Consider the following 14,882-nt stretch of genomic DNA (forward strand, 5'->3'; position numbering starts at 1 on the left):
GGCTTCACCTATAGACCTAGGAATAGATGCAGAATCCAAAGAAGAGATAAATGAGAAATAGGTGGGAGACAAACAATTGTATCAAAGAGAAAAGGTATATAAGGGATTAGGACTATGCAAAGATCGAATACCTTTGCGAAGAGTTATAGGAATGTTAGGTGTAGGCGACATTGGCGAATGTGCGTTTGGAACAAAAGATGATACTGGAGGATCATGAGATGTCATTGTTGGTGGAGATTGTGTATGTCTATGCTAGGTGAGTAGTGGTGGTGTAATGATTGAAGCTAGCTCAATGATGAAAGAGAAGAAAAATAAGGTATTCTCGAAAAGGTTACATCAATAGAGACAATATATCATTGATGTTGAGGGAAAAAAACAATTATAACCTTTTTAAAGGTGAGAGTACCCAAGGAAGAAACACTTGAGAGACTTGGAAAAAATGTTATCTTTACCTGGAGTAATATCATGGACAAAACATGTGCATCCAAAGACTCAAAGAAGGACAATGTACAAGGTTTGATGAGGAGCCATGGAGTAAGGAACCTAATAGCAAAGAATAAAATAATGCTAACAGTTGGTTAGGCAACAAGTTGTATGGAGTGCATCTTCCCAAAACCAGTGTGTAACATTATAATGAAGGAGAAAGGTGCAAATTGTTTCAACCAAGTGATGATTTTTTCATTTAGTAACACCATGTTTGTTGTGGTGTGTGGGCGCACAAGGTTTCATGAAGAATACCTTACGAGGTTAGAAAAATGCAAAAAAGGGAAGAAAAATATTCACTAGCATTATCAATGTCCAAAATTTTAAACTCCTAATTGATTTTTAATTTCATTGTAAAAACATTGAAAAATAGAGAAAACATCATAATGAATCTTCATTAAGAATACCCAGATGCATCTGGAAAAATCATCAATAAAGGTGACAAAATAGAAATAACCTAAGGTTGAACAGACATGTATATGACCCCAAATATCATAGTGAACTAAAGAAAAAGTTGTCATTGCATGTTTATTGACATGAGGACTATAAGTTTGCTAAATATGTTTGGCCAACTGACATGACTCACATTGGAAAGACTTAACTGAAGAAAAATTAGGAACCAATTTGCTTAGTTTGTCCAAACTAGAATGGCCAAGATGTTGGTGAGAAAGTTCTGGGGAGACATTGGAGACATAAGCCACTAACAATGATAGTTGATAAAATTCTCCAAACTCGTGTTTTGCTCCAATCATCTATCTAGTACACCAATCTTGAGCAAGAACATAGTTATTAAAAAACACAACAAAGTAGTCTAGAGTGTGAGTGAGTTTTCTAATGAAAATTAAATTAAAAGGACAACTAGGAAAAAAAAAGATAGAACCAAGGGACAAGTTAGGAAGTGAGTGTATTTATCTAATGCCATGAATTGGAATTTGAGAGCCATTTGCTAATGTAACAAAAGGCAAAGGGTTTTAAAAATACAAACGAGAGAAAAAGGGTTTGATTATTAGTCATATGATTAAAGGCACCAGAATCAAGGATCCAAGATCCAAAAGAAGGTTGAAGTTAGAGATGAAACACATAGAAGAGAGGGGGGGGGGGGGGGAGGGGGTTGAATATGTGTGTATGTGAACAAAGGTATTTTTTTTTAAAAAAACTTTTCTCAAGAAAACTTTCTTTCGTCCTGTAAAATGATGTTAGTAATTGTTAAATAACAACTACCCAGGTTTGGTTTAACAGAATGATTCTTCGTCTAGGAATTTCATCGTCTGCTTAAAAAAAATGTTTCTTAATCACAAGTCGTCCTTTATGGTAATAAATTAAACATGTGTTGTTTTCATCTGAAGATAGTTGTAGCAAATAATAAATGATGGACGAAGTTTTCAGTAGGTTAAATCAACTTCGTGAAAGTGCGTTTAAAGCTTAATAAAACAATGCAAATATTTTTATATTGGTTCGCTCAAACTGAGCTACGTCTAGTCTCCTTCAACTAAAGGGTTCCACTAATCACAAAGGATTACAAGTATTCTCAACCACTTATGGCTCGTCAACCTCACTTGTCGACGCTAGTATTCTTTAACCACTTCTGGTTCTCCAAGTATTCTTGACCACTTCTAGCCTGCTAGCTTCACTCACTAGCGCTAGTATTCTTAAACCACTTCTGGTTCCCCAAGTATTCTCGACCACTCCTGGCCTGCCAGCTTCACTCATCAGCGCTAGTATATTCTTATCAGCCACTTCTGGCTAGCAGTGAGTATTCTTTGACAAGTCCCCCCAGGCTTTACAAGTATTCTTTACCTAGCCTCTTCAGGCCTTATAATTATCAACTAGGCAAGTTTGGTTTGAGTGTATGGGTTACTCTCATAGAGAGGATACATATATGATCTACACTCTCTAAGGTTTCACTACCTTAATCTTTACAACGATTGAGTGTTTAGTTTTCTCTCATGCAGAGGATACATAAGTTGGCACACTCGCTAAGGTTTTGCTTCTAAGATGCACATGTTTGGAACTCCTTAATTTACAGAGATGAATACTCTATGGTATATTTGACTCTATATGCTCTATCTCTAGTTTCGTTGCATCATGGGCTGGATATCACTCTTTTTCTCGCTTGAACCATTTCGGGCCAAACAACCAACCTTTTAAGGTTTGATGTTGAGATCTATATATAGTCTTGTGAAATCTGCCCGTTGCAAGTGTTCGTTGAAGCAGATATAGTCGTTCACGACTAGTTTGATCTTCTCATTTAATGCTCAGATTCTTGCATTAAATGTTGCTTCCTGTGATAGACCTTGTGTGAAGTATTTCTTGTCTTGGTAGCAGCAGTGTCTAAATTCAGCAAAGACCTAGGAACCTTTTTGTCCTTTTCAGGTCACATAGCTGTGGAGTTTTGTCCTTGTTTGAAAAAGTAATATACTTTTTCTAACACATGCATGCTTTTAGTTCTGCGCTTGATTTTCTCCTTTCTTATTTTCTTCTCACAATTACGATGACTTCGTGTGTTCTTCTGTGAGTGTGGACGACATTCAAATTGTCCTTTGAAACTTGATTCCTTAGGTGGTTGCGTGACAACTTTCGTCTGCGTCTAGTAGTCTATATGTAGCTCAAGCCTTGTCCTTTGTCTGAGCATTTGTCATTAACGCTCGACTTTTTCTTTTGCCTTATCAACTTGTATATGGTCAGACTTTCATTTTTGTCTGAAATGCTTATTAGTATGTATTGTTCTTCGTCTAATTAAAAAAGTTGACTTTCTTTTTTATCTTTGACCAACCTTCGTCTGCGTCTTTATGTTGCATTTTAGGTTGTGCTTGACATAGGTTTGCCTTGTTCTTGATTTGGCCTTGTTGGATGCTTGTGTTAACCTTAACCTTTCATCTATCGTCTTGTATCATCTGATGCATATGCTTATTCTTCATTTTACCTGTATTTATGTTCTTCTTAAACACTAACACACTTGTTAGGGATAACTACGTGCATTATATTTGTCTCACTCAAAATCTTTCTAGGAATTGCTTTGTCTGACTTAACAAAGGTGACTAAGAAACAAAGGTCACGAGATTACTAAATTGACCCACAATTGTAATAAACGATGCAAGAGGCTAGGTTGCTCGAGGTTGGAGAAGGTCATTGTACTCAACAAAAAAAATAGTAACATTTACAAGCAAGACTAGTCTTTGGCCTTGGTGCGACATTCAGCCTCAAGATGGGCATATCGATTACAATAATGACAACGAAGATGACAATGACCACTACGAGCTCCACTTTGACCCGCATGTTAAGAAGATTGGTAGATAAGGGTAAAGGAACTTGAAGTCACCATGAAATTGCAACAAAAATAAAAAGGAATTCCAACAAGTGGGCCTAAGTGAAATGTGTAAGAAAAATAACACACACGTTTGGGTTGAATGCATGAGTAGTGCTTGGGGGAATGTGGTAGTGCGTGGTGGTGCAAGCTGGCAGACGACAATGGTACTAAGACAAAAATGGTCGTCAAAGGCAAGGTTGTTGGTCGGAGGGTCACACCAACAAATGGAGGTGCGGTGGAGTAGCGAATACTAGTGCAATAGTTGTGGTTACTGTTCACGTGTGAAAAGAAAAAGAGCCAAGAAAAAAAACCTATATACTACAGATACCATGTAGAAATAAATGCTAAGAAAATGTGTGTATTACCACACATGTAATCTCTATTTTAATAAGGATACAAAATATAAAAAAAATTACAAAAATTAAAGAAAGATTACAAGTAATAATGTGTAGAATCCCTAATTTTTACTATAGAAGCTTCCCTAATTACAAAGTAATCATATCAAATCATATATTTAATAATAAGCAATTTCACATCATAAATTTTTTTTAAAAAAATATTTATGCAAACAACGTCAAATTTAGTTCAAAATTTTTGGTTACTACAAATATAATTAATTTAAAAATTACTAATGGCCGAAATTATATTTGTTTACTAGTATGATGATAATTTTGAAAGTTTCTATTGAACCGTAAATTATGATGCGTTGCTCATGAGTAGGCATGGCAATCTACCCACTTCCATGGGTACCCGTCCCGATTTCGACAGGGAAAACCCGTGTTTATCAGGTTCGGGTTCAGATTTTTCTCGATTGATAAAATCGACGACGAGGGCGGGGATGGGGGTGTTAATACACGCCTCCGCTACTGCCCTGCTTAATAATATAATTAAAAAATTATTTTGATATGTATATATAAACCAAAATTAGAAATATTTATATGTAAAAATTTGTATTTTTTTTTACTATTCTTCTTATTTTTTTTTTTAAATTTGTTCATATTTATTTAAAATAAAAAAGAAAAAAAAGGTAGGAGCAGGGGTGGGGGCAGAGGGGAAACCCGAACCCCGTCAGGAACGAGGATGGGTATCTAGATTTTAGCCTAGCGGGTATTGGGGGCGGGGGCGGGGGCGGTTTAAATCTACCCCATCCCGTTGCCATGCCTACTCATGAGTCATTTAATTCTCTATCGTCTAATACTAGTCACTTGTCATAATTGTCGTCCTAAAGTAATTGATCTCATACGGAAGCAAAGCAAGAATTCTCACTCTAATGCCATTTTGAGAATTCTCGACAAAAACAAAATGATTGAAATTTGATCTAGTAAAAAGAAATTTAATTATTGCATATGTATCGTGAATCAACCTCCAATTATTAGGCATGTCAACGGGTCGGGGCAGGGGCGGATTTTACGTTTCTCGTCCCTGCCCCCGCTCCTATTTTTTTTTTCTCTTTTTTTTTATTTATAAATAAATATGAACAATTTTTTTTTAAAAAAAGTAAAATAATACAAATTTTTACATATAAATATTTCTAATTTTGGTTTATATATATATATATATATAACTTTTTAATTATATTATTAAGCGGGGCGGCTACGGGGTTGGGGGCAGGGCGTGGGTATTAACATCCCCGTCCCTGCCCCCCTCCCAATTTTATCAATTGAGAAAAACTCGAACATGAACCTGATAAGCACGGGTTTTCCCATCCAAATCGGGGCGGGTTCGGGCGGGTACCCACGGAGACAAGTTAGATTGTCATGTCTACCAATTATCTCAACTATCCGTAATTGATTTAATAATAGAAAATAACATAAATAATATAAGTTATTTTTAGCATCTAACATAGTTAGGAATGTGAAATTCTATATAAAAAAAATGCATATATCAAGTTAACTTATTAAAAGAGCCCTTTTCGTGAAATAGAAAAAGAAAAGTTTTTCTTTCATGCCAAAAATATAAAAATTTTAATTGTATAAATTATGATTAAATTTAGTTTGTCCTCCATTTGTTTTAAATAATTCGACATTGATATATCAAATTAGAATATATTGATTAAAAGAGCCCTTTCGTGAAATATATAAAAACAGGATAAAAATAAATTTTGAATCTTTATATATTGTGACTAAATTTAGTTTGTCCTCGAATTTTTATTGTTACTTTAATGCTCATAATTTTTTTAAATAATGTTTATTTTTACTTACTAATCAATGATTTCTGCATATAAGTTATTATAAATCAATTTCTATATATTAAATATGAACTTCTATCTCGTATGAGAATATTTTTTAGAAGTATTTTTTTAACGAGAGAATTTGTAAATTTTTTTATATTTAATTTAAACTTTATTTATTATAATTATTTTTTATTTAAATATTAATATTTTAAAATAAATTATCAATAAGTAAAATTTTTACAATACAAATTATTTATACTAAATCAAAAATATAATTTATATATTTAAAATTATTTATGTATAGTAATTAAGTCTTATATATTAAATAGACTTCTATCTTGAACGGATGTATTTTTAGGAACTTTTTTTCAACAAAACATTTGTAATTTATTTTTAAACTTTTATCTAATTAAAATTTATTTATGATAATTATTTATAAATTAACTATTAATATTTTAAAATAAATCATCAATAAATAAAAATAATTTCTTATTACAATATAAATTATTTATCATAAATCGAAAACATAATTTGTTTTAAAATATTCATATATACTAATTTTAAATATAATTTATATATTCAAATATAATACTTATTTATATTATATATAATTTATTATAAAATTTAATTATATAATAATGCGTAGACTAAAATACTAGTTGCAACTAACATGATCAAATATACATCACATATTAATAAGTAGCAACCAGATTATTTTAATAAATTTAAATATAAATACAAATAAATTTATAAAAGCTAAAATTAAAAAAAATCAGAATTAAATTAAACTTAACTATATCCATGGAACTAAACACAGTTAAGCAAAAATATATTCTGATTACAAGTTACATTTATTTTCATTCGCTGTTGATTTCTGCTCACATATATGTTCATTACACGTATTTATATTCTGGTTGGTAAAAAAAATTGTATGTTAATTTACCCTTTGAAAAGTTTGACTCTCCGTCTTTTATGTGATGTTTCTTGACTACCCTTCTATAATCTACTAATTTAGAAGTTATTGTATACTGCATCACACAGTTCAATAATAATAATAATAAAATATGCAAACTGCAAAATACATTAGAAAAACAATATTTATTGATAAATTTGAAATTAAATCAGTTGTTAAGTACGGAGCACCTTTGAATTTCTCTAATTAAGTTCTTATCTTTCTAATACTTTTGGATTTGGGATTCCGTTCAAGCACTGAAAATCAAGAGGGGGTTTATGGATAATTCATATAGTAATGCTTGCTGCAACTTGAGGCTTGTTCTATTCGTACATTTCTCTAATTGAAGAACTATAACGCAGTATGTCTAATTCTTTAGCTTTTGAAGCCAGTGAGCCAGGTAAGCATTCTACAAATTTACATACGTCGACTAATCTTTCGATCCATGCACTATATTTACGAATGCTTTGAATATATCCAAGGCCAAGGCCAGTCACCATAGTCCCTTACAAATGGTGACATCACTAGTAAAATAAATTAAAAAAAAAATCTATAAACAGGACCGTGATGATTACCTATGGCACAGGCAAATGCAAGAGATTGCAAATCCTATTGGAAGCCAAATAGCTACTCAAATTACAAAAACAATTCTTTTGTAAAACTAGGGCAACCACCCCACTACCACATCAACAAAGAAAAAGTATACTTGGACAGAACATGTACAATAGCACTGACCAATGATGGCTCCACTACTTAACATACAACAAGCTCTTCAACGGAGTGTTCTTGTTCAAATCCAATGTAACAATCGGAGACTAAAATCAGCTTTATGCCCTGGAAGACAATATTAGCAAAAACCGAACAAAAGATATTCAGTAACAACGGAAATATACCTGACAATATAAAGTCAATTATCAAATAAATAGCTGTCAACAAATCTATTGAAACGAATATTTGCTTTTTAAGATAATCACATTATTCATCCATGCTTCAGATATGCTACAAGCTTAAGAGAAACAATATCTACTTATGCAGTGGACACTAATACCATATGCATTATTTGGGGATGCATACACTCTTGTATGTCTCTAAAATCTAAATTTTCCACCAAAAAAAAAAAAATCTTTCTCAATTGAAAAATATAAATAAGGAGATCCATCCACGCCTAATCATTTATATCAGAAGGAAATTCACGAATAGGGAATAGAAGGAGAGGTCTCAAATAGGGAATAGAAAAGAGAGCAGGCACGAAAGCTCAGTTTGGACTTTCAAGGCCAATTTTGTAAAATCAGGCTTCTTCTGTTAGTGCCAAAAGCTTTTCATGTTCTAGAGTTAGTGTCCTCCATTCTATTGTATTTGAAGAACAATTGGTTACATATACACAAGCACAGGGAAGCCTAAGTTATGTAAGTCATGTAATCCTTTTCCTTTCTTATTAGTCTTGTTTATATTATTGTGGGAACAAATGTTGAAATAACAAATCAAAGTAGATATTGTTGACAATCATTAAATAGAAGCTGAATTAAAATCTTTATATTTTGTAAGCACGGGGCTATCTTGGTCAAATTACTAGGGCATGAGCAACAAAGTTACTGGCACTTCCCCGCCAATCTTTAAGATGTTCTTGGTAAGATCTTGAAAATGAACAGTTGAAAAATAGGGAGTGGAGCAAATGTTTTAGTTTTAAGTTGTCTGATCTAGGTAGAAATGGAAAAGTTATGGTTGAAAACTATTACGCTTGAGCTTCTAATATTATCCCTTAATTATCTTGATGCCCATTTTATATATTAAAGGGCCCAATTGATGGAAAGTAAATGGTGAACACTTCATTTCAACCCTGTGTAAACATATATGGGAGAAATTGTGTACAGTCCGTATTATTTACACCGAGTACATGAGCTTAAAGTGAACCACAGTTTGGATGGAGAGAAATCATTTACCTGAAGATTCTCTGGAGTTGGAGGCAATTTCATTGAGGTAAATAAGTGATCTGAAAAAGAAACTCTTTTCAAAGCATATAGCTCAGACGTAGAGGTATTACCAAGAACCAACCACCATTGTTCCTCTTTTATCTGTAGTCAATTCAAGAAAAAGTAAATAATATTTACACACAAAATCATAACAGATCATATTTTTTTAAAGAAAAAAATACCTTTGGAAAGCGAGGTACAAATGCTCTAGAAGAATGTCGTCTAGAATTGGTCTTCTCTAATCTGATATGTAATGTGTGGGACTTCTCACCATCAGTGTCCCTCCTCTGAACTTTTAGTTTCATTTTAACATTAGGGAAATGCTGTAGATCCTGGTCCAAAAAAAGAGAAACAACATATATAAACAGAAATAGGTGATACGCCACAGCCAGGTAAAAGTATTATTGTGAAAATATAACATTTGTAAGCAGGAATTAATTATAACATCCTATAAATTGACTTCGAAATGTGGACATAACCTAACATAAAGATTTTTCAAAGAAAAATAACTGGAATTTACTACAAGACCACCTATGATGTAGTGAATAACAATCATTATAGCCTGATTTTGAGGAGAGCGAGCTAACATGGCTATATTAGAAATGGACATGACCTAACTCGACCCTAAAACTGGTTCAAGCGGGAGGATTGGCCAAGTCTTACAATGGAGTATTCTAACCATAGTTTTAGTCAATGTGGGACATCTTAACACACTCCCCTCGTGCCACATCTACAGGTGACCCAAGTCACCCAACATTAAGCCTGGATAGGTTCTGATACAATATTGAAATGGGTTTTGCCCAACTCAACCACAAAAGTAGCTAATGGGAATATTTGGGCCTATGCAAGATCTTACCAGGGTAAACTCCATAGTTTTTGTAAACCAACAGCTAATAATCAACTATACTTTGCAAATAAGTTAATAACAATGTTATTGCAAAATTGATATGGTGCACCAATTCATATTCATCATTCCTAAATAATGGCACAAGGCAGCTGACCCCAAAACTGCTCTAGCAGAATGGCTTCTATATTAAAAAAATTGTACAAAAATTAAATAATTTATACTATATAAATACAAATGCTCAAAAAAATACCCAAAATTACATTTTGATAATTAATAATCAAAGACAGTTTTAAGCTAAATAAATACACCAGTATTGAAAGACAACAACAGAGAACAAAAATGAACTGGTGCAGTTTTATGCTAATTAAACAACCCATGGTTTGCAATATTATCCATATGGGAAAAAAAAAAATGCTCATCCATCTTTCTTTGAATCCACCTATTCCTCACCCAAAAATGTTAGGTTACACCAAGGGGAGTTCCTCACACACATGTCCACATTGATATGATATTATCCACTTTAGGCCTAAAACCTTCATGATTTTGTTTTTGGTCATCTCCTAAAATGCCTCATACCAATGAAACATGTGTGTACTTTATAAACCCATGGTTTTCCTCCTTTTCAAATGATTTGGGACTTTGATTGCACTTCCAAGAATCCTCCCTCAAATAAAGGACCATAATTTAACCTCCCCTTCAACGAATAGACCGCATCCCCGCTATTCCACCATTAGTTCATGGAAACGGGACATGCTGTTGACCTCCATATTATCAGGAAGACCTCCACTTCCATATATGGCCCAACTATCAAGAATCCACCAATTCCATCATACTTGTTCAAGCTGACTGCCATCGGCCTTGTCGCTGCTCCTTGTCGTGCACCAGGATTGACATTGACATATCCCCACAAACGTCACTTGTTAGGGTGCACCAATGGGGATTTCCCAAGCACATGTATACATTGATATGATATTGTCCACTTTGAACCTAACTTTCGTAGTTTTGCTTTTGGTCATCTCCCAAAAGGTCTCATACCAATGAAGATGTGCTTTATAAACCCTTGTTTCTCCACCTTTCCAAATAATATGGGACTTTAATTGCACTTCCAACACAAAAAATGTTTTACATTCGAAAGAAAAAAAAAAATACATTTTAAAAATCTTAATTTAACTTTTTGTCTTCATACTCTATAGTTTATATGTGATTTGTGCCCTTACCTTAGTTTTAATTACTCACATCTAATCCTCACAGTTTCCCAATTGTTAAAATTAAGTTTCTCATTCCAAATTATCTTTAATTATGTGATATATGTGTGACATGACATAGATTTGTATAAATTGACCAAGCAAAAAATGGCTTCACTCCCCTCTTTAGCATCATTCCAAATAAAAACCATTTTAGTTTTTATTGTTTAAAATACTTTATATATTTTATCCATAGTCAATCTATACAAATCAAAATCATGCCAAACCTCCATTATATTCCTGTTAACTATTAGATGGATAAGGGGCATGTATCTAACAAATAAAAAAATACAAGGACAAAAATGGGAGCAATTATAACTAGAGGGATAAAATTGAACATAAACCAAAATATGGGGACTAAAAATACAATTAAGCAAAATAAAAAAATCTAGGACAAGCACAAAAGCAAGAAAATGTAATTAGGACTCTTTACCTGATACAATCTTGAAGATGGAAAATTTGCAGTTATAGTCTGCAATGCTGCTTTGGGAATGTCTAGTAATTCCTGTACATTGAAAATTCCCCTTTTGCTAAGTGAACTTATCAGATCTGTATTCATGCATGGCAGCATCCATAAGGAAGAGTCCTTGTCGAACCACAAACCCTAAAACCAGGTCACAAGATTTCAGAGGAGTGAATTGTATAGGATATTCTGGATCAAGAAGTGTAAATGTCCTTTAAGGAGCAAATATATGCACAATTTTAGTGAAATCATAGTTTGTCCTTTCACCGTCAGATCTGACATTACGTTCAAAGTTATGTTCTGAAATATATGTAGTTGAATCAAAGGAAAGAAAGGATATTTTTTAGATAAAACGATGACTGCATACAGTAACTTCACTTAATTGATACAAGTTACAATCTGATGGGAACTGATAGTTAGGGCTGTAACTGTCATAACTGCCCCTAACCATCAGTTTCCATCCCAATCTAAATCATGAAAAAAGTATGCTGCACTTAGTTCTAAGTAAAGCGGCAAGGAAATAATCAGTAACTTTAAAATTATATGATATATGGATCATGTGATACAAATTACATTATAAATCAAAATCATTGAAAGGGCATGAAAAGTGAGCACACATCAGCCTTTCCATCAACCAGGCAAAGCAACATGGAAACTATCTGTTGCTTAGAGATGCTATAAAATCGTAAGATTTATCATGAACCTCTTTTCTAGGGACAGAAATGATTTGTGCATCCAAACCTTTGGACAATCTGAAATGCACACATGATATGGTACAAAAGTTCTAAGCGGGGCAGTTAAGTAGCATTCATTGTTCGATGTCTATAAATCAAGAATGAAGCTTTACATTTAGTGCATATTTGGGCCTCAGATTGGCTTATTAAAGCTTTAAAAAAAGCTTATGATCAAAAGTTCAAGAAAAAGCTTAAAGCTTTTTTTACAGTGTAAAATAATCAGAATCAAATTGCACTTTGCAAGTTGCAAGTAAAACTATGCAACTGCCAAGAAAGATAACAGATCATCAGCAGAACAAAACAGAATGAATACCTGCATGACCATTTGCAGAAGACGCATACAAGTAATTGAGCTTGAAAGCCAACCACTATTTGCACATATATCAATCATGGCCTGAATTATGCGTATACTCTGATCTAATACTGATTTCAAGTCTGTGACATAGTCACTAATTGGTAACTCCAGTTGAGAAAAATGAGCCTGTGTCCAAAACACATATGATCACAAAAATAAACAAAAAAGAAAAAAACAAAATTGAAAGAGAAATTTTACCATGCTAAATTCATGGTTATTGACATGACTGACCTCAAATAGAAGAATTGCTTTGATGTGAGGGTCATCCAGACGGTTCTTATCCACTGGATATTTAACTTTCTCAGACAGTGCTTCATTGTATTTTTCCTACAAAAAAAAAAAAAGAATAATATATGGTCTTCTACTATGATGGACTAATTTGATTTTGGATCAAGGAAAGACCAAATTTGACATATCATAAAAGGTAGGAATAATAACATTATTACAGACAGGGCAATAGTTCATGTTTATAAAATTAGGACTTAACTTTGCATCAAATGCAAGTATTTATCAGTAACATGAGTTGTTCTGGTGCATGGTATGGGAAAGGGGATGTAACTAAGGTAGGCAAGGGCTGACTACAATTAAGGTGATTTTCCAACAACCATACATCACGGGCAAGCTTCTTTGGTATGCTTCAGTTTTTTTGTAGATAAAATTTTAGGATGTAGGGATGGTACACCAACCAAAGGCAGGAAAAACCTTCAAGCTCAACGACCACCTGTAAAGGGCTTACATTTACTTTTTGACTTTGTTAAAGTGCCAAGGAGAGCCTAACCTACAACCAGTCAGAGTTGAGAACCTCCTAAGAATTTGGTATGCTTCAATTGGCTACACAGAATTACAGGTTTTTTAAAATAGTTCATATTAAATTCTTTTTTCCAAAATTACTTTCCAGTTTTTTAAGCCAGCGGTTATTTATTTATTTATTGAGAGAATTTTAAACTACAAATTGAAACCATTAGTTTCATTAAGATTTTTTTTGTATAAAATTTTCAATCATTAGCTGAAACTATGCATTTCATTAAGACCTTTTTTAACCAAAAGTTGAAATGAGGTATTTGACAAAGCTTAGATTATTTTCTCTCCACCAGGTCCTTGCCTGACAGTTATAGAATCCCATCTTTGCAAAAGCTACTACTTATTCCTTGTGTTATCTGCTTTCTTCTTCATTGGCTTTTGTTCATTTCAACTATGCAAACCAATTTTCTGTTTTATACCTCAGTGATCTATATAGCAAAAGTGCAGTGATATGCTATGCACAAGTTAGATCAACAGACAAGTGGGATAGGCACAAATCTGGTAACTATTGTGTATGGTTGACTTTAGAGATTAAAATACAAGTGATAATGAATGATGAGAAAATCAATGGATTGGTTTCTGATGGAAACCCAAGAATGGTTAGGTATATTATTTCAAATAGAAAAAAGAGATTGACAGATTAATCTATTGCCTCCCTCTCCCAGAGCACAAGCTCCAAATACAATTCAATAGAAATTCACCAAAACTATCTCTGTCTCTCTAACTACTCTATATTTATTATCATCTCCTCAACTAACTCCCTAAAATAGACAAAAGTAGATAAAACTGAAAGATAAGCTATGATAACAAAATTCAAATAACATAATGCTAAACTAAATCCTAAAGATAAACTATGATAGCATAATTCAAATGACATGATAATATCCATGGTTTGATACCCCTCTTCTCATATTTATAAAAATCTAAACTTCTGAATATTTCATTAATGGTTATCAACTCCATTCTTTGTGCTTGAAAGTACACCCTACATTCCAAAGAATCCAAATACTCAGCTTGTAATATATAAAAATTAACGCATTGAATTTTTCTTATCAGTTATCAACTATACAGTTTACACTTTAAGGTTTACTCTGCATTTCACATGCACCAAATTCTAAAGTTCCAACTTAAATATTCATTTGTATTTGTTATCTTAAAAAGTACTTTTTTCAGTGATAAAAATAATTACCTCATTATGACGCACAGGTAGTTCATCAAATTCAGAAGCAGCAGATAAGATATGCAAAAACACCTGCACAAAAACTCTGCGTAATGAGTTTAGGGTTTAGGGTATTGAAAGAAATGATAATTCAAACAATGAAGATGTCCTAAAGACAGGAAAAGTTAAAATTGTAAGTCTTACTTCAAGTGATGTATCTGGACCTATGTTTGAACCAAACATTGATACAGTCATGTAGCTGAGGTAATACTGAGATGCAATTGAACCCAACATCATAGCCTCCACCTTGTCTTCATCCATCTTTATGCATCCACTGTCTTCCAAATCCTCAAATGTGTTCTGCACTAGGCTGCCAAAAAAAACTGTCAGCCTA

The 14,882-nt window shown here is 33.0% G+C and overlaps 1 protein-coding gene across 1 annotated transcript in view; it reads right to left on the reverse strand.

The window, feature by feature from the left end:
• Positions 1-7,187: 7,187 nt before the first annotated feature.
• Positions 7,188-14,882, reverse strand: part of LOC109797750 (U5 small nuclear ribonucleoprotein helicase) — a 38,034-nt gene continuing 30,339 nt past the window's right edge. The window contains exons 42-49 of the mRNA XM_020357876.3: positions 14,693-14,858; positions 14,519-14,581; positions 12,760-12,855; positions 12,487-12,654; positions 11,410-11,580; positions 9,068-9,217; positions 8,856-8,987; positions 7,188-7,749 (exon numbers count right to left, since the gene is read on the reverse strand). Coding sequence (XP_020213465.1) covers positions 7,669-7,749; positions 8,856-8,987; positions 9,068-9,217; positions 11,410-11,580; positions 12,487-12,654; positions 12,760-12,855; positions 14,519-14,581; positions 14,693-14,858 — 1,027 coding nt within the window. The 3' untranslated portion in view covers positions 7,188-7,668. The remainder of the gene's footprint in view (positions 7,750-8,855; positions 8,988-9,067; positions 9,218-11,409; positions 11,581-12,486; positions 12,655-12,759; positions 12,856-14,518; positions 14,582-14,692; positions 14,859-14,882) is intronic.

This window comes from Cajanus cajan, chromosome 6 (assembly GCF_000230855.2).
Source record: "Cajanus cajan strain Asha chromosome 6, NIPB_CcT2T_4, whole genome shotgun sequence".
In the NCBI taxonomy this organism is placed as follows: domain Eukaryota; kingdom Viridiplantae; phylum Streptophyta; class Magnoliopsida; order Fabales; family Fabaceae; genus Cajanus; species Cajanus cajan.